General features: G+C 41.8%; 3 protein-coding genes across 8 annotated transcripts; 2 read left to right on the top strand and 1 right to left on the bottom strand.

Moving 5' to 3' along the window:
• The first annotated feature begins 5914 nt into the window (after window positions 1–5914).
• Window positions 5915–7582, top strand: LOC4333027 (uncharacterized). The gene has a single exon (XM_015775641.3). It carries the CDS (start codon window positions 5965–5967, stop codon window positions 7180–7182), a length of 1218 nt encoding a protein of 405 aa, XP_015631127.1. The 5' UTR covers window positions 5915–5964; the 3' UTR covers window positions 7183–7582.
• A 2634-nt stretch (window positions 7583–10216) lies between these two features.
• Window positions 10217–14690, bottom strand: LOC4333026 (uncharacterized). Of its 6 annotated transcripts, none has more exons than XM_026023703.2 (7): window positions 14554–14690; window positions 13703–13880; window positions 12969–13109; window positions 12246–12354; window positions 12080–12141; window positions 10932–11059; window positions 10217–10681 (listed from the first exon to the last, which is right to left on the bottom strand). In XM_026023703.2, the coding sequence occupies exons 2-7, from the start codon at window positions 13793–13795 to the stop codon at window positions 10579–10581; spliced, it is 636 nt and encodes a 211-aa protein (XP_025879488.1). In that variant the 5' UTR covers window positions 13796–13880; window positions 14554–14690; the 3' UTR covers window positions 10217–10578. The 6 variants fall into 6 exon arrangements, with proteins under 6 accessions (XP_025879488.1, XP_066164445.1, XP_025879487.1 ...); XM_066308348.1 differs by having other exon boundaries at window positions 10932–11035; XM_026023702.2 differs by having other exon boundaries at window positions 13703–13862.
• An 8174-nt stretch (window positions 14691–22864) lies between these two features.
• LOC9267004 (dolichyl-diphosphooligosaccharide--protein glycosyltransferase subunit 4B-like) lies at window positions 22865–26477 on the top strand. The gene is made up of 2 exons (NM_001424155.1): window positions 22865–22991; window positions 26158–26477. The coding sequence occupies exons 1-2, from the start codon at window positions 22989–22991 to the stop codon at window positions 26269–26271; spliced, it is 117 nt and encodes a 38-aa protein (NP_001411084.1). The 5' UTR covers window positions 22865–22988; the 3' UTR covers window positions 26272–26477.
• Window positions 26478–27249: the final 772 nt, after the last annotated feature.

Below are 27249 nucleotides of genomic sequence, written 5' to 3'. Positions count from 1 at the left end.
CATGGCGGTCTGAAGGTCTGACTCGTAGTCGACAACAGGGTAGTCTTCCTCCTCGAATCCGTGCCCGGCGAGATCAGAGATAGCGCTTTCGTCTCTCCTGACAGTATCCGGAGACACCATAGGGGACTAGCCGTGCTTGTCCCTGAAGTCGATATCCGGCGTCTTGTCTTGGCGTATGTTGGCTTGTATGTTGTCCAGTAGATTGTGGTGGGTGTTGATTGTGGTGGTCGTCGATTTGTTGTCCCCCTCTCCTCCTAGGGGTTCTTGTATTTATACCCATAGGTGTCCCCTTGTCCAAGTAGAACTAGGGAAACCAATATGGATAGAATCCGAGTAGTCCTTGTCGTTTCCATGTAGAACTCTGGTTGTTTTTCCTTATGCGGAACTCCTCCTATATCCGTAGGTTGTTCCCGTATAGGACATGGTATGTGGTGGGTCCTGCCGAGATTTAGTCAACTACTATTAGGTATGTGGTATCCATAACCTTGACAGTAGCCCCCGACTTCAATGCAAATGAACGAATTCATATTCTCAAGCGCGCGCAGACCTTGGAGTAACTGTTATCGAGCTCATGTGACCGTTCTCGGTGAGTTCAGAGATAACGTTAGACTTCCTTTGTCAGCCTCGTGCGGGCACCTAAAGGGTTTGTCTGAGTCAATCTCCGACGTCAACCAAGAAAGTACATAGCGTACGACTAAGTCTCCCGTCTTGCTGTAATCGAGAATTTGGATTGAAGTCAAGAAATTTTATCTCGGCGGGTACACCATCTCTTCATTCTGTATTCCTTGTCGAGATCTAGCAACCGTTCTCGAGCGATCGAGAAGGCGTAGAGTCTGCGACGGAGCTTTGTCAACATTTGTCGTACTCGCCTTAGTCGATCTTGGTGTAGAACCGCAGAGACATGGAGCCTTCGTCAATGTCGAATAGAATTTTCCAGTGTTTTGTATATGAGCGTCTTCTCTCTTACCGACTCCGATCAATCAGTTTGTAGAGTCATACACTCTCCCTAGCCCCCAGCCTTGTCATCGGAGAATCATTCTCGAAAGATAAGGCTCTTGAACCTTTGACCTGCCTTGGTTGAATAAGCACTGATCCTAGCCCCCAGCCATGAAGATGAAAAACTCAATTTCCGATTACACGGCTTGGTTAATACGCACGGCGAGAACTCTTACACGACCAGATCTTACATGGTCTTTCATCTCTGAAGGATTCGACAAAGCCTTATCCGCTCTGGGCGTCCCCAGCCGAAGTTCCCTTAGGTTCCTCAGAGGTTTTGTCAAGACGGCGTAAAGGGACATTAGGATAGGTTTCAACGCTAGGTGTCTTTTGTGGTAAGGGATCTCTGGGTAAAACACTTGGCAATCTTGTGCACCTGATATCAACTTTGTTGAAGCAGGGGTAATGGGAGAATCGCTACATCGCTGGTCGAGGACCAGGCAGTAGTCGTAACTCGACCACTTAAAGTGGAAGTAGTGGGAGAAACGCTACATCGCTGGTCGAGGACCAGGCAGTAGTCGTTGAAAGTGTCAATTAGGCCTAGAGGGGGGGTGAATAGGCTAGTTCAAAAAATCAATTAAAAGCGGAAGCAGTAATTTTCGGATATTTCCGAAAATTTCGGATATTTCCGAAAATTTCGGATATATCCGAAAATTTTTGGAGTCAGCACAAATAGCAAAGTAAATCCTAGATCTAGTTGCCTACAACAAGAATATGCTAGCACAAACAGCAACTAGACCTATAGCGGCTCAAACAAGCAAAGCTAGAGGAGAGGGAGGAAGTAAAGTCACCAAAGATGAAGCTCACGAGGTTGTTCCCGAAGTTCGAATCCTTGAGGGGATTCTACTCTCCGTTGAGGATCTCACTAAGAGTCGGGTCTTAGCTAACCCTTTCCTCAAGAGGTTGCACTAAGCACTCCTCCTTCCACTAAGGGTATCTCTTCCCTTTCAGAGGTGAGATCCGACCTTCACAAACTTCTCCCGGCCAACCACAAGTAGATCGGTGGCTCGGGAGCGACACCTAGCCGCCTAGGAGTCCTCAACCTCCAAGAGTAACAAATGAAGCAAAGAACTCCCGGAGATGATGCAAGTGCTCACAAATCTTCACGAAGTCAACAACAAGCACTCACACAAACTCGAATCCACCACTCTCACACACACACCAAATCCAAATCGAACACGGGTGAGAGGGGAAACAAGAAAGCAAGGCTCAAAAGTGCTAGAGAGAGAGCAAGCCAAGGACACAAATGATTGGAATAGAACCAGCAGCCCTCACAAGTGAGGGGAGGGGGCTATTTATAGCTACAGCCCAAATTCTGCCCGTTATGCACAATAATTGAGATTTTCGGATATTCCGAAAAATTTTCGAACATGTCCGAAAATTCCAGCTCAGCACCAACAGCAAAGTCAACGAAAGATTTTTCGGACATTCCGAAATTTTTTCGGATAAGTCCGAAATTTTTCAGCACCAAAACATCGTTCTGGATGTTTTCGGAAAAGACCGAAAATCACTTTCGGATAAGTCCGAAAATACACGGAAGTGACTTTTGCCTTTGCTGAAGTTTTTCGGAAACTCCGAAAATCAATTTCGGAAAAGTCCGAAAATGAACAGAACCATATTTGCGATCACATTCATTTTCGGAAAGTCCGAAAATGTCTTTCGGACATATCCGAAAATTTCCAGAAGCGAAAACTGGTTTTGTGCATTTTTGGAAAGTCCGAAAATGACTTTCGGAAAACTCCGAAAATTTCCAGAACAACTCAAATTGAGAAGAAACACTTTTAAAAATTGATTTTGAGCACTTTGATCACTCCTCATATGTCAATGCATCATCCCTCTTAATAGTGCGGCATTCCTATTGACTCAAACAAAAAGAGAAGTTACAATATACCATTTGTCCTTTGCCGCATCACATCTCATCAACGTATTTGGCGGGATATGCATTATGCTAATTCATTGAGGACATAACAACCTTCACATTTGCTTAAATAAAAATGTTAGTCCTCTCTAATCGCATTGTAATTAATCACCAAAATCATTAGGGGCCTAGATGCACTTTCAGTCGTAACTCGACCACTTAAAGTGGAAGTAGTGGGAGAAACGCTACATCGCTGGTCGAGGACCAGGCAGTAGTCATAACTCGACCACTTAAAGTGGAAGTAGTGGGAGAAACGCTACATCGCTGGTCGAGGACCAGGCAGTAGTCGTGACTCGACCACTTAAAGTGGAAGTAGTGGGAGGTAGTGGGAGAAACGCTACATCGCTGGTCGAGGACCAGGCAGTAGTCGTGACTCGACCACTTAAAGTGGAAGTAGTGGGAGAATCGTTACACCGCTGGTCGAGGACCTGGTGTAGTCTAAACTCGACCACTAGAAGTAAGGGTAGTTGGAGAAACGCTATATCGCTGGTCGAGGACCAGGCAGTAGTCGTAACTCGACCACTTAAAGTGGAAGTGGTGGGAGAAACGCTACATCGCTGGTCGAGGACCAGGCAGTAGTCGTAGCTCGACCACTTTAGGCGAGAGAGATCACTACGCTTTACTGGTTCGAGAACCATGAGTAGGAGTCTCTTAATCACCTATAGGGGCGCTAAAGTTGGTTTATTACATGTGCATATCATGTGGCCAGCATGACTCACATACCCAACTTATAGCATATCCGGATGTCCGCTCGCAATCATGTCGGGTGATCAAACCGACGGCGTTTGCGAGGAATTATCCGTTAACAACCTTTTCTCGAGTAGTCCAACCATGGCCGGTGCTATGAGATAGGTCGTCGATCTTCGTTGGTAAGTTGGGTGCGACGACTCCGCATTTGTCGAGAATGTTCTCAATAGTGGGGTGTACTCGACCACAACCTACTCGAGTGCTCAATTGTTCCTGAAAAATATTTTCTAGAAGGCAGAACATATAGCAGAGAATATCGAATATGTACTCAAAAACTGCATGGATCTTCTAGTATTATCAGGATATAACGAGCAGATGTAAATATCAGGCATTATGTAAACCGTAAACAAGCATGATTTATACAGAAGATAACAGAGCGAGCCCCCAGCGTTAGACCGTAGTTGGTTTAACGTCAGAAACATCCGCGCAATAGATATTGTATAAAAAACATGCTCTAGATAAACATAATAAATTATAGATCTGACAATACTGTATGATCTGAATAGGTACGATAAATTGCAGATAAAATATTATGTACCTTTGTAAATACATGCCGGATGTATCTACGAAATTAGTAGATCAATTTGAAAAACCAATCTACCAATTACCTTATTGCGTACTCGTTCGACATCATATGATCTGACATCTTTTGGTATGCCGCGTATCTAGAGGCTTGGATGATCTCGATAGACCAAGTTGTCGATGACGATGATGGTTCCGATCTGGTCGGAAGATGTACTTCGGTCGGGTTAGATCTCCTCACAGACAAAGTCATCGAGTAGCTTGTTGTTAGAGAATCCATCTCTTGAACCCATCTCGTCGAAATCCTGAAGCACCAAAGTCCCCTACCTGGCGCGCCACTGGCGACGTTTGATGTCGCAATTCTGGTATTTGCATGGTATGGGGATCGTCGGTGCTAGGATATACGCGAGACTGAGGTAAAAGAGATGGAGACAGTGATTTTTATACAGGTTCGGGCCCCTGAATTGTCAGATAATAACCCTACATCCTGTTGGCCGAAGCCGGTGTTGCTCTTTATTCACCATAATAACACCAGTACAATATGTGGGGTAGCCTGTCTAACTGTTGTCGACATGGCGGTCTGAAGGTCTGACTCGTAATCGACAATAGGGTAGTCTTCCTCCTCGAATCCGTGCCCGGCGAGATCAGAGATAGCGCTTTCGTCTCTCCTGACAGTATCCGGAGACACCGTAGGGGACTAGCCGTGCTTGTCCCTGAAGTCGATATCCGGCGTCTTGTCTTGGTGTATGTTGGCTTGTATGTTGTCCCGTAGATTGTGGTGGGTGTTGATTGTGGTGGTTGTCGATTTGTTGTCCCCCTCTCCTCCTAGGGGATCTTGTATTTATACCCATTGGTGTCCCCTTGTCCAAGTAGAACTAGGGAAATCAATATGGATAGAATCCGAGTAGTCCTTGTCGTTTCCATGTAGAACTCTGGGTGTTTTTCCTTATGCGGAACTTCTCCTATATCCGTAGGTTGTTCCCGTATAGGACATGGTATGTGGTGAGTCCTGCTGAGATTTAGTCAACTACTATTATGTGTGTACAGATCCACTACTTAACTGAAAAGATAATGCTCTAAGATATACTCGGATTAATTGCTTAGAGAGTACATGTAGACTATTGGCATTACTCTCTATCCCAAGAATACCTTAAAAATAAATCTGGATATAATGTATGTCTAGATTCATAGGGTTCTTAATTGGATTTTTTTAGATATTATGGGATAGAGGTAGTTGCTCATATATAGCAATAATATTAATTGTTGCCTAAACAAATACTCAGATATTTATTATTTAGGCAGAAATTAAATATTTTTTTTCTTGTACAGTACTCCCTCCGTCCCATAAAAAGGGTAGATTCGTTGTACTATGTATTGTCCCATCGTTGTATAGGTTGGTTTTTTATGTATGACGCCGTTGACTTTTCGACCAACGTTTATTCGTTTTATTCAAAAAATTTTATGCGAATATGAAAATATTTATGTCATGCTTAAAGAACATTTGATGATGAATCAAGTCACAATAAAATAAATTTAATTATATAAATTTTTTGAATAAGACGAATGGTCAAACGTTAAAACAGTCATCAGCGTCGTACATTAAAATATGAAAAACAGTTAATTACTCGGATCAATATTGGTAATAACCACGAAAGAAATCACTGAGTGTATCACGCTTTCCTCCGTCCCCTCCCACAACAAAAGCGTCCCCACGCCCACACACACGCAGCCGCAGAAAACCAAAACCATTTCCCCCATTTCCTCCCCTCCCCTACCCTACCATGGACTTCTCCGGCGGCAGCGGCGGCGGCGGCGTCGCGTCGGGGAGGGTGCAGGCGGAGCGGTGGCTGGAGATCGCCGGGAAGCTCCTCGCGGCGCGGGACCTCGTCGGGTGCAAGCGGTTCGCGGAGCGCGCGGTGGAGGCGGACCCGCTCCTCCCCGGCGCCGACGAGCTCCTCGCCGTCACCGACGTCCTCCTCGCCTCCCAGTCGGTCCTCCCCTCGGGCCAGGCCGACCCGCTCGCCGTCCTCCAGCTCCCCCCGTCCACCAACCCGGCCGACCACGCCGCCGTCTCCCGCGCCTACCGCCGCCTCGCCCTCCTCCTCAGGCAGGACACCAACCCGCACCCGGGCGCCGACGTCGCCCTCAGCCTCGTCCACGACGCCTACGCCATCCTCTCCGATCCCAACCGCCGCCCCCCGCCGCCCGTCGCCGTCGCCGTCCCCCACGCCCATCCAGGCGCCGCGTCCCACCCAGCCGCGCCCGCCGCCGCCGAATCCCCCGAGTTCTGGACGGCTTGCCCGTTCTGCTCCTACGTCCACCAGTACCAGCGCGAGCTCGTGGGGCGCGCGCTCAAGTGCCCCAACGAGTCTTGCCGCAAGGGGTTCGTGGCTATTGAGATCTCCACCCCGCCCACCATCGTGCCGGGCACCGAGATGTACCACTGCGCCTGGGGGTTCTTCCCCCTCGGCTACCCCACCTCCGCCGACCTCAATGGCAACTGGAAGCCATTCTACAAGATGTTCCCCTGGAACAATGCGCCCGCTGGTGGCGCCGGCTCGGGTGGTAGGGGGGGCTATGGTGGCCGTGGTGGAGGCAGCGCTGGTCGGCAGCCGCAGAATGGGAGCGCGCGGGGCGGGTCATCCAGAGGTAGGGTGAAGAAGACGACCGCTCGCAAGAAGGTCGGTGCCGGGCTCAAGAGGCGATCATTCGGCGGCGTGGAGAGCGGCATTGAGCCGATGGATGGGCAGGATGGATGGGGTGAGGGTGAGGAGGGTGGTGATGGACAGGCAGAGGAGGTGAGGGGGATTAACATCAATGAAGAGGCACAGTCTACAGATGGTGCTACCAGGGGACATGTTCACGCAAGGGGGAATGTCAGCGGTGGGGTTGTGGACATGGGCACCTTCCATCTGGATGTCGATCCATCGGAAGATATTTTAGGGAATTTGCAGAACTTGCCCTTCTTGAGGGTTGACAATCTTGGGCGGATGCTGTAATGGGCTATGGCATTTGTTGTGCTGGAGAAATGCTGTATGTTTAGCTGGGTCAAAACAGATGTTTCAGGGACCGACCCTTACCGCTCTTGTTGTCGTTATTGTTCTTGTGGCATTATCTCTTGTTGTAGTAGTAGTTTACCTTGTGTTTCTAGTTACTTAGCTGGCGGTGGAGTCCCATAGAAGTCCTATATGTGAGTTTGTGGTATCTCCAAATTAGCTGGGATATGTATTCTGTCTTAAGCAAACAAACTTGTGGAGTTCTCTCAGGATGAATTTAGTGATTCATGGATGGGCGATCACTTCGGTTTCTTCTAGGGCAATGGCGAGACAAGTCACTGAGAGAAAGTAAGTGAAGCTGTGAGCTGTCTGTCTTTCTGAATATACAAAGCTTCTTTTGTTACAGCCATGCATTTAGCTATTTGATAAGATTGACTTGGTTTTAATTCAATATTCTATTGTGAAGTTAATGCTGTAACGGTTTTTGGTATGCCTGCTTATGATCCAGTGTTAATTAAGAATCTCTATTCGATAGCTATTGATTCTTGTTCACCATGAACCATGAATTCCTGTCGTTGCTATCCATTCAAGTAATTTGTGTGTGGTCTTCCTTTAGAGCTGATAATTTGGTATTATACCTCACAGAAGAATATTGCAGAAATTGTGGTTATCAATATGTTGAAAGAGAACTAACTTACAAGAAGTCTAGTATCCTAGTACATGATTGGCCTAATAATGGTCTGCATCTGGTACATTACAGACCTCAAAATGGTCTTCTTTAGCAAATAGATGATGTTTCAATCATTTGTACTTGTATGATTTGGGTTTGAATTTTTTTTCTCTTCAAAGACTATGGGGCTATTGACCTAGTTTGTTGAACCATCCCGCTATACATAACATGGTGATAAACTGATAGGTCACAGCTACATACATCATATACCAATCTACCTTTGTTTTATTCATCATTCTGGATTCAGCAGTCAAATATGTCGCTCACATTTGAAGTTTGTACTAATAGAATGCAGATTCATAGGTGAAATTTATTAGTGGGAACAAATATTTAATAAATGACATTCTATATCAAAGCAGTAGGCAACCAAATATCATTTATGTTACCATCATTTCTGACCAATCTGTGTGATATTTTGAAATGCTTTTGTAGTTTACTTGACTAACTATTTTCTTAAACAAACATTTTAGATATCTTTGTCGCAGATTTTTGGGGATTACATGGATGATGGATTTGAAATCATTGGCATAGTTATTTAGGATAGCAAATGCCTGAGGATTTCTCTCTTGCTTGATTTGGCTGACTATCAGAAAGCCCATAGTTATTTTGATATCAGTATTTATCACTAAATAAATGAAAACTCCGAAAAATGGAATTGCAGTTAGGTTTAGGTTGATGTGATATATGCTTCTTCTTGTGTAGCATATAGATTGCTCTGAGAGTCGAGTCTGGTGCATAGTCATGATGAGGAATGGTAGAATTGGGTTGGGTTCGTATTGTGTTTTGGTTGAGTAAACTTCTTTGTTGTATTTCTGTTCTATTGCAAGCATGACTATTATAAAGTTGATGTTGAAAGTATGCATTTATTGGTTATTTTTTTAGAACGCATCTTCTGTTACAAAAGTTGCTCCATCTGATTTTTTTTTCCCGCAGCTATCTATTGTCATGCATCAAAAGTAGCAAAGTTTTTGTTAATGTGATCTTAGTTACTTGTGCATTTTACATCTGTAGAGTTCCTTTTGTGGTCAAAGGGGCTCTCAGATTACATGTAATATTTTTACTCATTTCCCAAGCGGATCATTTTGAAATTGGAATAAGTGTTGCATAATTCTTTCAGGCAAAAAAATAAAAAGGAACGATGTGTTATCCCAACCACTTGCTGGAACTGAGGTGCCTCAGCTTTAGAGGGATCAGTAGCCTGTCAACATTTTTTTTTTAATTTTAATGAGGACATTAAGAAATTTCCTCTCCCCAGCCAGCAAGAGAAATATGGACAGCATGTAAAGCACCGCCATTTGCCAAGAGATTCTCACTGTAGTTGCTATGGTGCCCATGTTTGCTATGCTAGCATTTCCAATGTTTCTGTGGTTATTATAGTTGTGCTCATGTGAATGTGTATTTAAGCTTGAAAATTGCAGGTGAGCATATCGGCTGCCAATGATGGATCACAGATTGTCTGAGCGCAGTCCGACTGGCTTCTCCGGCCGTTTGGTCTTTTGCTTGGAACCATTGCTGGATTCATTAATTCATGTTCTATGGTGGGTAAGTATTGATTCATGCTCTATGGTAGGTACTAATTCATGTTTTATGGTGAGTAAAGAGTTGTGGTGTTGTCGAGTCTTTGCTGTATGGTGAGTTGTAGTGTTCTCGAATTCTCTTTGCTGACAACGTGGTATTCTGCCCTTTTTGTGAGAGGGAGGGAGCTGGTATATTCCTAGTGTTGCATGAGACATCTCATTTCCTGGATTACTCTGGAAAGATTCTCGTGTTCCCGTGTGCCTAAATGCTGGCAGGATTTTTCATGTTTTTGAAGTGGGGGCATGAGTCTGAATGCTGCCAATAGTGACTGCACCGATGCAATCGAGTACGATTCATGGACCTTGGATTCGCATGTCATATGACGAGTGGCAACCGGGTTTGAGTGAAAAATCAGTGGCAAAATTTATCCACCAAATTTCATCGTTTTGTAAAGGACACGATCATAAATTATAGAGTAGCATCAAGCACACAACCCAGTTTGTCCAATTGTGTATTGCATCACTTCCTATGCAGCTTGTCTTGATTTCATATTCAAGCATTAAGCACCGGTTCTCCGATGGTACTTCAGATATGGCATTGATACGGGCTATACTATACAGTCGCCGTGGGTTTAGATGATTATCCATTGTCTTTAGCGCTGCGAGGCAATATTGAAGTTGAGCAACCTGTCAATGCTACATTCAGCTACATTCAGTTGTAATTCTAAGCTTCTAGCTCCTGAACTATAATCAGAAGCTCAAGTCCACAGATCATGCTATGGAACTCCAATTACAATGGATTCCTTTACCTTTTTTTTTTCCCATTCACAAAGAACATTACAGAGGTTGCACGATCTCTGGTTCCTCTATACGGACACTTTCCATGTATCAAAAAAAGCAATCATATGAACGACTCCTAAGGGGATCTTTAGATACAGAGCAGAATACCATGCTCATAAACCAAACGAATCACCTCACTCACCAACGCACAAGGGCAAACAATTTTGTTGGTGTGCCATCTGGAAGGATGAACCATGTAGTCGCTGAAATCCGCCAAGCTGCATATTGTCATAAGTAACAGAAGCCCTTTCAATCAAATGCCTTGAATTTTTTTTCCCTCGAAATCTTTGTTGAAAACTGCGGGTCAACATTCTAAATCTGCCCAGTAAAGCCTGCTCGCGCCCTCAGAACTTCAGTGCGTTTACTTCTTTCCATCTGTTCCACCACCCAATCTATGCCAGATTTGATCCCCCTCCTAAGACAAATAACAACGTCAGATCAAAGTAAAAGTATCAAAAACCGTATATGCCTAATGGACAATAACCAGGCCAAAGGGTAATCATTGTGTACAGCAACAAAGTAAAGCTTGAACATGAGCATATAACTCACAATAGTTATTCAACCAGAGGAAAGGTGCAAAATTATGCATGACAACACGTGAAAATTTTCTTCAATTATTACATATTCAGATGAAGTTAACAAAACAGTAGGATTACTGTGCTCACCCATCATAGGCAGATACAGCTTGAAACTTGTACGGCCTCTCATCTAGCTCTTTAAGCTGCAGATATCTAGCTAATTCTTCATCAGTGATGACCCCTGGCAAATCCTGTTGAAAGAAATTCAATAGTACCTTGAAACATGAGATCATGAGATGAATCATCATTGACAAAGCAATTTGATATAAGAATATGAACTTTGAAAACCGTTCAGCATCAATATATAAAAAATAAGTCACAAATGATAATATGACCCATTTATGGAAAAAAAATTGCCACATCAAAGCTAATGGAAGCTGGGAAGAATGAAAATAAATCGTTTGACTAAACTAGAAGGCACAAAATTATTTCCTGCTCACCACCTTTTCAATTTCTGATCTCAATTTATACATGAATTGAAAACTAACTGTCTCAAATATATTATCATGAGAAGCATTTGAAATTATAGCAACAAGGGGAACATACAGTAAGCAAGAACATCAAAACGAGGGCTATTCAGCATACCATTCCAATAAATAAGATACATGAAGAACTAATTGCTACACCACAGAAATGTTCCGCAAATTGTGACAAATGTGTTGAGAAACCTTGACCTATACAGTTACACACCCTCTGATCTAAAATAAGTGCTAAACATATATGTATAGAGTGATTAGGATAGAAAATGATACTACAGATAAGCTGTTGAAACCAGTAATCCAGTATCAAAGTAATTTTATAATTTTCTTGCTAGCAATAGTTTCATAAGTTCTACATTAAACATCAGGAAAAGCCTAACATTCATAAAATCAGGGTCAAGTTGTAACCTTGAAGACCAGGAAAAACCTAAAACATCAAATTTCATAATGGGAGAATATACAAAATTTTCTATTCCCTGCTCATTCAATAATTTAGACAATCAAGAGCTGAGGTTACACTTCTCTTTCTGTATATTTGATAATTCATATTTCAAACATTTTATGGACATATGTTAACTGAAACAACTTGATACTGTTAGATATTTGACTATCATCTTTTTTTAATAGAGATGTCAACTTCATTTGAAGTAGCACAGTTTCTAGCCCAAAGAATCAGTAGCTGTTCCAATGGGTAATAACGCAAAGAAAAATAGTATTTCATAGGTCATTTCAGGAAAGTGTAAGCAAACCATTCACCTGTTTGTTTGCAAATATCAGCAGCGGTGCCCCTTTAAGATCCTCGTGACGAAGAACCTTTTCTGAAGTAAGAACTCAATGTGAGGATCTCTTCTATAATTTCCTTCCATATTTGAAATTGACCAGTATAATAATTGAAAACAAAATAAGCAAAAGAATCAAATACCTAGAGCAGATTTGGCATCTTCAAATGATGATGCAGCGGCAGCATCAATAACATATATTATAGCATGGGCCTCTTGATAATATTTTTCCCAGATTGTGCGAAGTCCAACCTATCAAGCAGACAAGCATGTAAAGTGTGTCAAAAATATGAACCAGGAGAAATGAAAATCTTATATTACTGGGAGAGATAATCACTTGTATAGGCTAAATTTTAGTTTTTTAGTTCCTATTACAAAGGGAAGGTAACACCTCCCAAGTCCCAACAACATGGAATATACAAAGAACACGGTAGGTAGCCAATGGATTCAACAATAGCACAACTACAATGCTTCTCAAATCCTCTATTATCAGGCAACTACATGCATAGCAGTATAGCATATGATTGATCATATGAAAATTGTCCACCCATTCCGAAAATAGATTGAGTTCAAGCATGCTGTTGTTCCAGATTCACAAGGAAGATTCATGATTCAGTGTACACTCACTCTAAGCATATCATTTGATGTTTTACCTCATCAGGAGTTCTAGTTACTAATAAAATCAACTAGATCTTACTCCTCCACTTTCTATTGTATACATTCCACACCTAATACATCTTGAAAATAATATGTAACCAACAAAAAAGAGCTTGACAGCCTACTTAAGGGATAATCGACCACAGCAGACCAAGTTACTCCCAGACTGTTATCTTTAATTAAGATTTTCAGTCTGTAATTCTGTATACCTGACCTCCCAGATCCCAGAAAACAAGCTTTGCATTTGCATCTTCAATACGGCCAATATTAAGTCCAACAGTGGGAACGATGCGATCAGGTGTAAGCCCTTCTCCTTTCAGATAAATCGATTTTATCTTTTCGAGCAAAGTCTATATCATAAAATATAGAAAAAACATGTCAATTTTAGGTTAAAAAATTGTAATTGCTACATTTTAATATGTAAAGCGTTTATATGAAATTGAAGAAGTGCAGCATAAGCACTATAATATGAACATGATAAAAATCAACTTGAAAGATAGTATACCATGTCCATGATGAAAGAAAGTTAACTTAAAAATCCATTATAAGCAATGGTAGAAGATACTAGATACTCCAACAGAACCAGAGTAGTAGTTTGCATGGACACCATCTACATTTCAAATACACTTACCAACGGTCAAGTAATTTCCCATCAATGCAATCAATAAATAGTCTCCCAAAACAAGATTGTGCGGTATGCTACAGAGAACATCATGACAATAAATTGTATTTCAAGATACAGACACTGAGGTACATAACGGTGTACGAATTGGTACATTCAAAGAACTTGACAATGTACAACCATGAGTGCACTTATTTGAAAGGGACGGGAAATCTTTGAATTAATAAATGATCAGACAACTGTGACATAAGGAAGTAGAACACAATATTAAAACTTATAGATATTAACTATTATTTCCAAAACAAACTTGCGAGTTATTACCGTTTTGCCAGCCTTGTCAACACCTAGAATAAGAACATGAAACTCTGTCTTGTTAAAGATGTACTTCCATAGACCATACGCCAGGGAGAACATTGCTCTAGCCCGCTCCGCTGACCAATAAACTGTTGTCTTGACTGACGATCTACAGCCAGTGCACTTCCTGAAAAGTGATAATATGCTAGATATATTCCTTTAACCTAATATCGAGGAAAACCCAAACTACCATATAAAAACTCTAAATCATAAATGTTGCTCCAACAACAACATACATCATGGACCTAGACCATGCATCTCTGGCATGCTTCATCCAAAGAGAAGCCCTGATGAATGCAAACACGCGAATTTTAAGACAATCACCCCTTAATTGATGCCCCACACTCCACGGATAGTAAATTGGATGCCGCCATCAGCATCACAAACTCGCCGACATATGGACTAGAACAAAAAACATGTTGTGGATTTTAGAGCTAGGCATCTTCACCAATCACCAATCTGGCATATTAATTAAACCAGCGTTGCATTGAAATCGCACGGAGATAACCAAAACGGTAAGAGGATCATTTCACCTCCTCTTGTCCCTCCTCAACCCACTTGACTATAAACCCAAGCGCGGCAACGTCGAAGAAGAAAACCCTCACCAGAAAATGCTACTTACGCCAAATCTACCCCAACCACAACTCCACCATGATCAACAACAACAACAACGACATACTAGTCAGTTAGACTGGAGGGACAAGGATTCGGAACGCAGGAGGCCACGAGCTCAACCAAATCCAGCAGCAAAACCGGAGCTGGCCGGTTGTTGCCGGGGGGATCGGTGGGAAGAGGGGCAGCGGATCTGGGTCGCTCACCGGAGAGAGAGAGAGGGAGGGAGTCCCTACTCTCCGCAGGCCGGGCGGCGGGGGGAGAGGGGATCGCTCCCGCGGTTGCGGGCGCCGCCGTCGGTGATGAGCCTCGCGCTCGCGTCGCGAATCCGGTTGGCCTCGCCGGCGATGCTACCAACAAAAGAAGGGCTATATGCGGAGTGGGGTGGGGGGCGGTGCGGATGGATCCGAGGCGAGGGAGAGGCGCGCGTGCATATGACATGTGGGCCCCACTCGCGGCGCGGGAATGGCACGGCACGAGGTTTGGCCTGGTCCGGTCACTCAGGTCAGGCCAGACTGTGGGTGCACTTCCCACCTCCGCGCCTTTGATGCCACGACAATGACAGGCGAGCGGCTCGTTCGATTCGGTGTGTACGCAGGTGGGATCGTATCCGACGGCCACGGGGGAGTGCGACCCTCACCAACCCCACCGCGGTGCGGAAGAGGATCCTCTGACCTAAAGTCAGAGGGGCCCACCTATCAGCGACCCTCTTCGGACATAAAGTCTGCGGCCCATTGATTTTATGTCAGAGGAGCTCCGTCCCCACGGTGCGTATTTTGGAAAATCCTAATCCTAAAGAGAATTTGTATAAATGGTTATTTAAGAGATTGGTTATTTTTGTTAAAAAAAAGTCGGTTTTATTGGAAACTACCCTTGGCTGAGTTTGAGTAGACGGGGATTTAGAAGATTGGAAATATACGCAAAACGAGGAGAGCCATTAGCCCATGATAAATTGAGAATTAACTATTTTAAATTTCAAAAATGGATTAATATGATTCTTTTTAAAGCTACTTTCCTATAGAAAATTTTTGCAAAAAACACATCGTTTAGTAGTTTGAGAAACGTGCACGCGGAAAACGATGTGTTTTCACCCTCAATCTCATCCTATCGTGTGATCTCGCGGTCACCCACTGTTCGTGATAACTGGCGTTCACTACTCATGATCGCACTAGTCCGCGCGTCTTGTGATGGATTGGAGCGAACTCGATTCTCTATAAGCAGAGAATGAAAAATCAGGTTTTGGGAACTCGATTTATTGAGAGAGATGATAGCGAATCCATTGGGAACGGTTTTTGACCACAAATCCCATAAAATCTAGGATTGGTATTGTTGGTGATGCTCTAACATTAAAGAAAAAGATTGACATTCTTGAACACGTGATCACTTGCAGCTAAACTTTATAGCTTTATAGGAATAAGTCTCACTTATCATCCCTCATCTATACACCGAGTTTAATCAGCATACCTAAATCGTAATACTAGAAATCTTCACCATACGGTAGTATGGATGGTTGTTTTGGCTGGCGTGGCATTCCAATCATTTTCTTTTTTAAAAAAAAAAACATGTTGAACCAACATGTAAGTGGACTTCCACCTCTCCCCTCTCTTCCCCTGGAGCTTGCCGGTGGGGAAGGAGGTGCGAGCCTATCCGCGGGAGGTAAAAGGTGGTGGGAGGCCAACGACGAGGGAGCTCCGGTGATCCACGGCAATGGAGGAGAAGAGAAGGGAGGCGACAAAGCTAGCGAGCTCATGTTCTTACGGGCTACAGCTATGGCCCGTCATCGTCTGGGGCTCTCTCGTTGGACTCAGAGCTGCCGAGGAGCTTTGACACCGTGGCGGCGTAGTGGCATGCGAAGTGGCGGGGGAAGGAAACCAGGGCTCCCAACTGACGAGCCTGCCTCACATCACACCCCTGTCACTGGTAGAGGAAGAGCAAGGCCGTGTGACGGCAGCGGGGAAGCAGAGAAGATTTGCAGGCAACTGGACACAAAGGGCATCATCGACCTACAGCGCGGTGGTAGGAGGTATTGCCGCCGTCGTTGTCGAAGCTCGGCTCTTATCTCACCGCGGCAGCCTGTCTCATGTAGGCCTCGGGGTAGGCCACACGAGTGCGGAGCTCGTTGATATAAACCATGGCAGCGCACGAGGAGGGATGCTTTGTCCATGCGGGGCACGAAGGGGGATGATGGCGTGGAGGCCGACACAGTGCCTCGGCGCGTGCACTGCCCACGACGAGCTTGTTAGGATGCCGGATTTGGAGGAAGAGGGAGGGGAGAAACAAGGATGCGGCCTCACCATCGCCCCTCTCTTCTCCATCATCGTGAGCGGGCGTGACAGTGACGGGGCAAGTGATGTGGCACGTCGAGCTTGCCATCGCCGTGGGTGCTATCACCAGCCATCCTCGAGCCGTCTCCACATCCAGGGCACCACTCCATGCCGACGCACTTTTTGGGAGGTGGGAAAGATAGGAGAGTGAGAATGACATGTGGGGCTTATTTTTTTCCACGTAAACAATTAGCCAACATGAATGGACTGGGTCAACTTGCCATGTCATCGAAACCAGCCATATATATTGTCAGAGGGCCTTGTTTAATCCGATTTTGCAAGTTGGGGGTGTAGATTTCTAGTATTGCGGTTTAGGGATGCTCGGACAGAAAGATGAGGGATGGCAAGTGGACATATTCTAGCTTTGAAGTTGCTCGGTTTCAAAATGAGGATTTGCACTAAATTCTTGGGCCGATAGGTTGAAGGCCTAAAATCCAGAGCTAAGTCTATCTCTCAGACGAGCTTTCGTTGCTCGCATCCTCACTACCGGAATCGGGACCGACGCCGCGGGAAGCCGATGAGGGAGGTGAGGCCGGTCGGGAGATCTGCGCCAGCCAAGGTGAGATCCACCGTCTCTTTCGCCCATCTCCATCCGCGAATCAAAGGTTCCTGCCCCAGTGGCAGACATAGGATTTTATAAATGGGGTACGATAAACTAATCTACTTATAAAACAATAAATTATCTAAATAAATATAAAACACAATATATAATAAAAATTGGACTAGAAATAAACTAAATCTTATTTTTATCTCTAGATCTCATTGTAATATATATAGACATGTAATTTATTTGAAAATGAGATAGGGAAATAATATCCCACCCTCCAAAGGGTAATATTGTATTAAGCCATACATTCATCACACCTCATTTAATCCTAGCCATTCATCCATTTCCCTTTCTCAATCCCACCTCTCATAACCCACATCCTAAATAGAATATCATAACTCACTTGAACAATATATATAAAGCATTATGATAATTGGATTCTTAACAAGTGTCGATATCTAATTCATCTATAAAAAAATATAATTATTTATAGCATTCTAGATTATGTTTAACAAAAATATCTTTCCACTTCTTACAAACCTAGTTAGGTACCTTATATAATTACAATATCATTAACAAATATAATAATTATTGTTTACTCATGTAAAAACATAGATGATGTATATTACGGAGCACACACATATGAGTTAGCTGCTAGTATTCATGTGCAAGTACTGGTGCTGATTGTAGCAATATTATTATCAAAAATAAATAAGAATGAGAAAGCGAGAAGAAGATGGAACAACAGAAGAATATAAGGGTAAAGTTTTAGTTTTACACCGTATTAAGACGAAGAACAATTTTGATAATATTAGTATATTATCGATTAATGTGAGTATATACCATACCATGGATGTGAGTAACTTTTCTCCACGTGTGTTTGAGCTAATGACTAAACCTCCTTTTTTTTCTTACCTTCTTTCGAAGTTCTCCTAACGTGTTTGGTTAAAAAATGTTTTGTTTTGAATAAAATAAAGAAACTTTTTTGACTAGATTATTTTTTTAAAAGAATCCAATGTGTGCTGTTGACTTTGTCCCTGTTCTATAATATGGCATTGAGTTTATTAAGTTATACAATATGCCATCGTATTTTGCTTAACCTCTATAATATACCGTCGCCGTCCATTTAGACTTCGTTAGTACTGTATAATTTTGTTCTAATAACTGAAATATCCCCGGGACAGAAATTCCAAAATTTGGCCGAGTATTCCGAAATATCATATTATAAACAAGGCAGAGAAGATATCCATCTCAAACTTTGGAAGTTTTACAATATGATATTTGAATTTTTCGTCCCACGGCTATTTCGGTCATTACAATAAAATTATACAATACTTACGAAAGCTAACTAGACGACGATGGTATGTTATAGAAGTTAAGCAAAGTGCGATGGCATATTAGAACTTGACAAACCTAGTGGCATATTGTAGAATAAGCAATGGCATATTAGAACTTGACAAACCTAGTGGCATATTGTAGAATAAGGACAAAATCAATAACACACGATGGATTCTCTATATATTTAATGGTTGTTTAGTTCATTACCTATCTACTATCGTGCGACATTTTTATAAAAAGTTAAATCTTATACTATAAGTTCATATCTTACACATTAAATTACATACACTTGTAATATAATTTTCAAATTATACAATGCCCTCTGCACATTTTATAGGAGAAATATGAAAAATGATTTATTATTTAAATATGAGAAACAATATTAGTCCAAATTAACGTATATGTAAAAAAATAATATGAAAAAAATTACAGAAATACCTACAATCGTATATCATGCAGTGAGAAAACGATTATGCAGTGAGAAAAGGAGACCACAATCGAATCCCTTATTGTTGAGCAAAATTAATGGCATTAATTTTATCATTTTTTAGCTAAATCTATCTAACCATAATTAATTAGCCCGTGTTAGTAGAAGTCTGCATCTTCATGCGTCAACATATCATAAGACTATTAGTAATAGCCAAGTACACTGACCCAATAATACTTAATATATCATAAGACTATCGGGTAATGGACAACTCATCTTTAATTGTGCTAAAGACTTAGTATATCACAGGAGTATCGGGTAATTGACAACTCATCTTTAATTGTGCTAAAGAAAAAAACTAAATTATAGTTCGTGCTATGTATTCTTAAAAGTTTTCATATTATGTCATGCTTTAACCATTCTTTTCATTTACTGAACAACTAACTTTACATTTCAATTTGGACCACCCTATTTCATCCATCTCTAAGTCCAGTGACTCACCAACCACACACTAACTCTCTCTCTCCATTTTCTTTTTTCCCTCCGACAGTTGGAGAACTGCTAGATCCAACAAGAAGGAGCCTGGATCTAGCATCTCCGCTCTTCATCGGGTCGACTCATGCCTCCGTGAATCCCTACAATAGTGTGCATGACAAGATGGAGAGGAAAAAAAAGGTGGCTCATGGAGTGTAACTAGAAGGTGCGGTTGCGCATGCTAAGACGGAAAGGAGGAACGATGGTGACTCATAAAGAAAGAGCGATGGTGGCGGTGCGTGGACTAACAATTAGTGGTTGCTGGTAGCATGAGGAGTTTTGTCGACACAAATCGCTAATCGAGTTTGTTAATTTTTAGAATGTGGGCCACTAGTCATCATCTATTAACTTATTAAAGGAATAGAAAAAGAAGCCTTCACGTTCGTTCTCACAGCTTAGAAATTCTCATATTAATCGGAGAAAAAGAAAAATAGAGTCCATATGGAAATATAATTTTGAAGTAGTTGAAATTCGGAATTAAAAAAAAGAAATATTGAAAGAGGACACTAGAGTCCATATAGAAATACAATTGAGAAACAATAGAAAATTCAAAATTAAAAATAAGAAATATTAGAAGTAGAGTACATAGTACATATAGAAGTACAATTAAGAATTAATAGAAATTCAGAATTAAAAATAAGAAATATTAGATGTAGAGTATAGAATCCATATAAGAATTTAAAACTAACTAATATTCAGAATAAACATAATAAAATTAAAAGTAGAGTTTAGAGTTCGTATAAAAATACAATTTACAAATAACTAAAATTTGAAATTAAAAAAACAGTCAATATAAGAATACAATTTATAAGTAACTGAAATTCGAAATTAAAAATTAAAGAATATCGAATGATGAGTTTAGAGTCCACATAGAAATACAATTAAAAATAATAAAAATCCAGAATTAAAAATAAATAATATTGGAAGAAGAGCCTAGAGTCTATATGAAATACAATTTACAGATAACGAAAATTCAAAATTAAAAAAAAATAAATATTGAAGGACAATTCTAGAGTCTATATAGGAATATAATTTACAAATAACTAAAATCTGATATTAAAAATAATTAATAACTAACACGTATATAAAATACAATATGAATATTATACATTAGTAGCTTTGTAAAGACAATACAAAATTTAAAATTATATTGTCATTTTAATATATTTGAATAATACATTAAGAAAACATATATGCTAGCCGCGCAATCTGCATAGGGCCACCATGCTAGTTATAAAGAAATACTCCCTCCTTCCAAAAATTGAGACATATTTCTTTTTCATCAATACCAAGAAGCAATTATCTCACTCATCATTTAGCAAAACCAATGAACATGCAACCAATAAGTACTAGAATGGCTTCTTGGTTTTCGATCAAAATTTAATTTAACACATAGTGACTACAAATAGGACTTAGATTTTTGGAGAAAACCAAAGAATGAATTAGGAAAAACCAAAGAAAGGGAGTAGCTAGTCTTAAAGTAGTAAAATATTGATATAAAGGTGAGAGAGCTTTTAACTTTTTGCCACTTTTACCAGAATACCCACTCGTCGAGCTGAGGAAAGGGGATCCCGGTACCCCGTCGCGCTGGGCCGCCGGGACGCGCGCCAGTCCGACGCACGCGATGTCGAGGGGAATTACCTCCCGCGCATCAACATGTCCGCGCGCGCCATGACAGTGCTGTTTATGCGGAAGGGATCGACGCCGCGGGAGCTCGTGGCGCTCGCCGGCGCGCACACCGTCGGGTTCTCCCACTGCGGCGAGTTCGCGCACAGGCTGTACAGCTTCAAGAGCGCACGCGCGCTGCAGAGCTCATGCACCAACTACAGGAGCGACCCAACCATCTCCATCTTCAACGACATCAACCGGATCGCCGCCACTGCACTGGTGCCCTCCTTGCCGCCGCCGCAGCTCGCTGACCCGAGAAGTATGACGCCATTGCCCCCCGCACCTCGACGACGTCCGCGTCATCATCCCCCGACGACCTCGCCGCCGTCTCGCCGGAGCTCATGCGTCAAATTCATTTCGTCGCCGGCGGGCATCCTGACGGGCTGACGGCGCAGTTGGTGAGGCCGAGCACCCTGGAGAGCTCGATGAGGATGGTGTAGAGCATGGTGTGGCATTCGAGCAACTTGTGTCTCGTGGGTGAGCATCCGGACATGCCAGCTCGCCTCCTCCTGCCGCTTCATGAGGACGACCTCGTTGTCGAGCTCCCTGGCCTTGAGCCAGAGCAGGCTGTCCCTGACCTTGATGTGGAGCAGCTGTGGGATGAGGGTATTTTAGTCAGCCCGGGTGCAAAAAATGGTAGAAATCTAGTGAATCGGTCAATATGGCAAAGAAAATATTTGGCATCGTTTGGGGATGGTTTTTTAACGAATCCAATTCTTAGAAGGGTCAATTGGATCATACCATTATAAAATTGTCCATTTAGAAAAATACTATTACTATTTGTGAAATCTAGTAGTACATGCCATCACAATTTTCTAAAATTCATACCATACTATTGCCGTCAGGTTTTCTATCAATATCATCTTCCATAGCGTCTTCCGTCGAGGTCATGACCGTCTTCAATCTCCAGCCACCGTAAAGAGTTGATACCAGCACGGCGCCGACAAACCGGGCTCCAGCATGTCGCCGATGATCCGGGCGCGGCGCATGACGCGCATGGTGCCATGGGGCCCAGTGCGGGGGAGAGCATGACAACGTCGAGCTCCATGGTCTTGGTTTTGGGCGGCACGGTGGCACCTTTGTGCCGTGGTACACGCAGAGATTGATTCGTTCTGCTGCCCTGTTGCTACTGCTGCTGTTGGAACACGTTGGAGATGTAGACAAGCGGTAGAACGGCTGGTGGGAACTCGATGTCTGGCCATGGAGATGACGAGTTAAGGCGTGATAGTTGGCGATGATTCGGGGTCCGATTGAATGGGGATTTGTGTGGAAATGGCATAGGGAAGTAGAGGGAGTAATTCCCCTTCATCAATTAGGAACGAGAATGGCCGAGAGAGTTGAATTTGGAGGAGTTGCCGCACTGAGTTTTCAGTGGAGAAAGGAGGCATTGGCTGGAGGTTGAAGAAGGGTCTGACGAGTGGACCCACCTTGACGGTAGCGGTGATGGTAACAGAAAATTGGACGGCAATGGCGTGGATTGAATTGAAAAAAAATACAATGGCAACCGGACGGCAATGGCGTGGATTGAATTTAAAAAAAATACAATGGCATATAACAGGTTTTATGAATAGTAATGATATTTTTTCAAATCGGTAATTTTATAATGGCATGGATCTAATTAACCCTTGTTCGAACGGCATTTAAGCGAAACTGTTTTTTTGGCCGTGGCAGAATATCCCATTTCTCTTCCCTCTTTTGTGGCGTAATAGAAAGAAAATCTCCCGTCTCCTTGCGCCGCCAAGACGAGTCGCGGCTGAACAGGGCGGCGATCTCCATCGGGCGAGCAGAGCAGGGGATAGGATCATGGTGAGCATCCACATCCTCTTTCTGATTCATCTCTCTCTCCCTCTCCCATCGGGACTACTTATGTCTGGAATTTGCTTTGCGTTCGTTCGTTCGTTAACCCTAGCTTCTCTTCTAGATCTGGAAGAAGCTCTTCCCTTAATTTCAGAGCCTTAACCTTAATACAAGTAACAGTTTGTTTCCGTCGCATGAACCCGCATTGGGGTTTCTTGATTTCTTGTTTGCTTCCTACCCATTCTTGGTAAAAAAATGGCATCTGCGCGGATCACGAGTTACTGCGTGTCCTTGGAGAGAGAGAGACCACGGCGTCTGCTGGAGACGGTTCGTCCTGCGAATGTGGTAGTATGTTTAAGAATGATCGTGCGTGGAGGAATTTTTCGCACTTAGATTAGATTTATGCGGTAGCATGTAGAACTAAGGCGCGGCTGTAACAGATTCCAGAAAACTTTCTTTATGTACCATTTTGAATGCGGCGGGTTGATTGGAAAGCAAACATCCACTTGCTTTGGCACTGGATGTGAGGTTTTCAAAGGAAATTCATGAAGGAATCTTGTGTTCAAAATGGGTGGTAGAATGTTACTTGAAATCCATTGTAGAGAAGTCTAATACAAGGCACGCATGTCGTCGCATGTTTATTATCTGTCTTGTTTCTGTGATGTGCATGGAGAAATTTTCTGGTGGATAGAGCATGGAATTGCTTGTGAGACACCTGTTTTTATGGCCTATTTTATGAGCATATGTGTGTAATCTATCTAGGGATTCAATGTGCGGTGATTCATTGTTAGGATTAATTTTTATATCCACTTGAAATATGTGGTAACAGTAAGATGGCTTGATTTGGTACAAATAACTTGTAGAAAGTCAAGTACCACACAACAATTACTATTAAATAATAATGCCTGCCATATATGCTCTTGCATATCACATTGTTATTACTTTGAGCCTTATTGTTACCTATACCGTTTTATGGATCCCACAGTGAGAAGCTATTTTTTTTGGTTCATAATTGATGTCAAATTCAGCTCCATTTATTCTTAGATTTTCCATGTTTCCTCAAACATGATAGTTGTGATAGACGGAAGCTAAAGTTTGCAACCATTAGCTTAGCATTGCTATCTGGACATGGTAACTTGGTTGTGCCAGTAGCCCTACTTGGTGCCTTACTCATGACTTGATATTCAGCACATGATGAAAACTAGTATGTCTGCAGAAATATCAGTTTATTCCTAGGGATCAATACATCTCTGGCTTTTCTTACATCTTTGGTATGTTGTGCTAACATATTTCCAGAATTTGCGGTGCTTTTCATTTTTAACCCATGGAAATCTCCAAGCTAATAAAGATCCCAGTGTTTTTTCTCTGATGTTTCTTCGTCTCCACTATTTTCCCTTCTGTTATCATGTTCATCAGCTAATTCTACTCTCCCATTCCTCTCCAGTCACCCCTTCCTAAAATCCATGGGGTGTCGTGGCTAGCCTAACATTGCTGAGTATGGGCAAAATGTGTTTGCTGTAACATATATAGGGCCTTGCGACTGGTTTGATGCAAGGTTCCCTGGTTCAGGGAACCTTGCACCTGAGCCTTCCCAGTACATGGCGGCCACAGAATATGAATCTAGTGACATGGTGGTTTTAAAGCACAGCACATTGTAGCACGTCACTTTTATGGTCATTAGTTCTTTCACCCAAAATTAATTAATTAATAAAAGATCATTATAAGTTGTCTGAAAAATTAAATATGCTTACTTGTCTGTTTGTTTTGTTGTCCAAATTTTATTCCTTGATTCATTTTTGGTATAATTAATCATATATGTAATTATGGTATAAAGCTTTGTACATAACTAATATGGTTTACCTGATGTTTTTCTTTTTCCTGTATATTTTTTTGCAAATAAATCATAAATCTCTTAGTTTCTTCATTTGTCCATTTCCATCTCCAATTTACATGTAGTTTTGAGTGCAATAACCAAGATGGCAGGTGTTATAACATACTCATGTTGCAATTTTTTATTTTTGGTCTGCTTTGTGAAGGGAAGTTGAATTTTTATGTGTATTCACTGCCACTGCTAACCTGTGTGTAAAGGTTTTCCGCTACTATTTTTCTTTATTTGTGTGGTTTCTATAACTTACAATTGCAATTCAATATTTTGTTCATAAATCTCCTGAGTCAAGTGAACTTTTTACCTTAATAGTATGGTCATCTCCAGTTTCCCATGTAAGATGATATTGAGGGGCATGATATAGGAGGGTGGGGCCATAACCTTGGAGGAATGGGTGCATACGATGGTTGTGGGGGGAGAGAAGGAAAAACGATAAACAAGCTTACATTACTACCTCAAAGTAATTAAGTACTGCGTTCTGCAATGGGGTATTAAGGTTAGCATAAATGCGAGGATGGAGCTTTTTATATGATACGGCAAAGATTTAGCGTGCTGTTAAATAGAGTTGTGAAGGAAAAGAAATGAAGATCAATTAAAGCGCTGTTTTGATTTCGAAATTGAACTCTATTCAATTGGGAACTATGGTGTAAATTTCATGTTTGTATGTTTTAAACAATTATTAATCAAGTTCCCTGTCTATCGGTTATTTGTGATCTTTGGCACGCTTTCCACTCAATTGTTAGTTTTGCTCCTCACGAAAAGCAACTTTCAAGGGTTTTCTGTGCTTACTCAATTGTTGAATTACATGTTGGCACATGAAAATAATCAAGATGCGATCTTTGAATCTTAGAATTCCTATTATACAAGTAGTCAAAATTTGCTTGCTATATGAACGGAACATACTATATTGATTGATTTGTTTTAACCTCAGTAACTCAGAAACCCATTATTGGAATACCTGTTTCTGATGTTTAGCATATAATAGTTTGATTCTGGGTCACCACATGGCTAGTTCATCTAGGATTTTTTGCAAGAACCTGCATACTACTATTATCCCTGAACATGTACATTTCAGTTTTGGAAGGCTAAAAACTCTTCTTGCTACCTTTATTAGTATTTTATATCCCCAGACCATATGTGCAACAATTTTGTAACCTTTGTTCTGATTATTACATATTTTTATGTTTTTATTTACCCTAATGATGAATGCATATGAACTTGATACTGTTTGTGTTCTTTCTCAAATCTCAAGATCTGAACCATTTTTGTGCTTGCCTATCTTTCCTGCAGATGTTTGACGATCAAGACCTGGGTTTCTTTGCCAATTTCCTGGGAATCTTCATATTTGTTTTGGTCATGGCATACCACTTTGTGATGGCAGACGTGAAGTATGAAGGGAACTAGTGTGGTTGAAGCGAAGGCATGATAAGGATCCATGGATCCATTTTGGCACATTACTTGTTAGATTATGCTAGAGATTGCTAAGCATTTGTTGAAAGTTTACCATGAAATCTGGGAGTGTCAACTGATTTGCACTGATGGATGTGGTACTTATAGCATTTCGACTTCCGTAATTGTTTAATTAGCTACCAAAAGCATCACAATTCTTCCCAAAGCTGTTTTACTTCTCGAAGGTTTTTTCCTTTGGAAGATAGGATTTTTGAAGGAAATAATTTTTTCAAGGCGAATGAGTAGCTAGGAATGGCGTCATTTTTGCCCAAGTAACGGCTTGTCCCTGATTTGATCTGCAACCATGTCAACTGCAGCCATGTCTTTGACCTGATCTGCATGAAGCGATGTCACTGCTTGTTATCCCTGGCATTATGTACAACAGCAACTGCCCCTATCTGAGGCAATTTTGACTCTTTGAGAGTACAAAATTTATTTTCCACGAGCCATGGACCACAAAATAATGCCTTGCGAAACAAAAAAAAAATCTGAGTTAATTATCACCATTCAATTATCCCTTTATGATTTCAGACGTTGTACCAAGAATACTACTATCACTAAGTTTTGGGTAAATTAATATGTACGAAGAACAATAACAAGAGTTGAACCATGAACTTGTCATCAAGAAGCACCCATTGACTCAAATCTAACAAGGCAAATGACATCTCTAAAAAAACAAGGTAAAGGGATCTTCGTGATACTATATCTTAGACCAAAACTTGTAGTATTATCAGCTTCTTTCTGCAAATACTACTTGGCTTGATTTTTGTTTTTGTTTTTTTTCTGACTTTTGTGATCATATTGATAGATGTATAGATTCTCTCTCTCTCTCTCTCTCTCTCTCCACGTTTGTATGATAAAACATGTACAATCATCCACTATCATAAAAAGGCATAAATATAATCTTCAAGGAATTTTAAAGACCAAACTGGG

This window comes from Oryza sativa, chromosome 3, assembly GCF_034140825.1.
Source record: "Oryza sativa Japonica Group chromosome 3, ASM3414082v1".
In the NCBI taxonomy this organism is placed as follows: Eukaryota; Viridiplantae; Streptophyta; class Magnoliopsida; order Poales; family Poaceae; genus Oryza; species Oryza sativa.
The sequence above is the reverse complement of the archived record's forward strand: the minus strand, read 5'-3'. Positions and strand labels throughout refer to the sequence as shown.

What these genes read in the sequence shown, in the direction of transcription:
- LOC4333026 (XM_026023703.2), bottom strand. Translation starts at nt 13,795, where the DNA reads ATGTTCTCCCTGGCGTATGGTCTATGGAAGTACATCTTTAACAAGACA. An exon ending in TTGACAAGGCTGGCAAAACG is followed by an intron (nt 13,110 to 13,702) that starts GTAATAACTCGC and finishes TTTATGATATAG; the next exon opens with ACTTTGCTCGAAAAGATAAA. An exon ending in TGATATTTGCAAACAAACAG is followed by an intron (nt 11,060 to 12,079) that starts GTGAATGGTTTG and finishes TCATGTTTCAAG; the next exon opens with GTACTATTGAATTTCTTTCA.
- LOC4333027 (XM_015775641.3), top strand. Translation starts at nt 5,965, where the DNA reads ATGGACTTCTCCGGCGGCAGCGGCGGCGGCGGCGTCGCGTCGGGGAGG.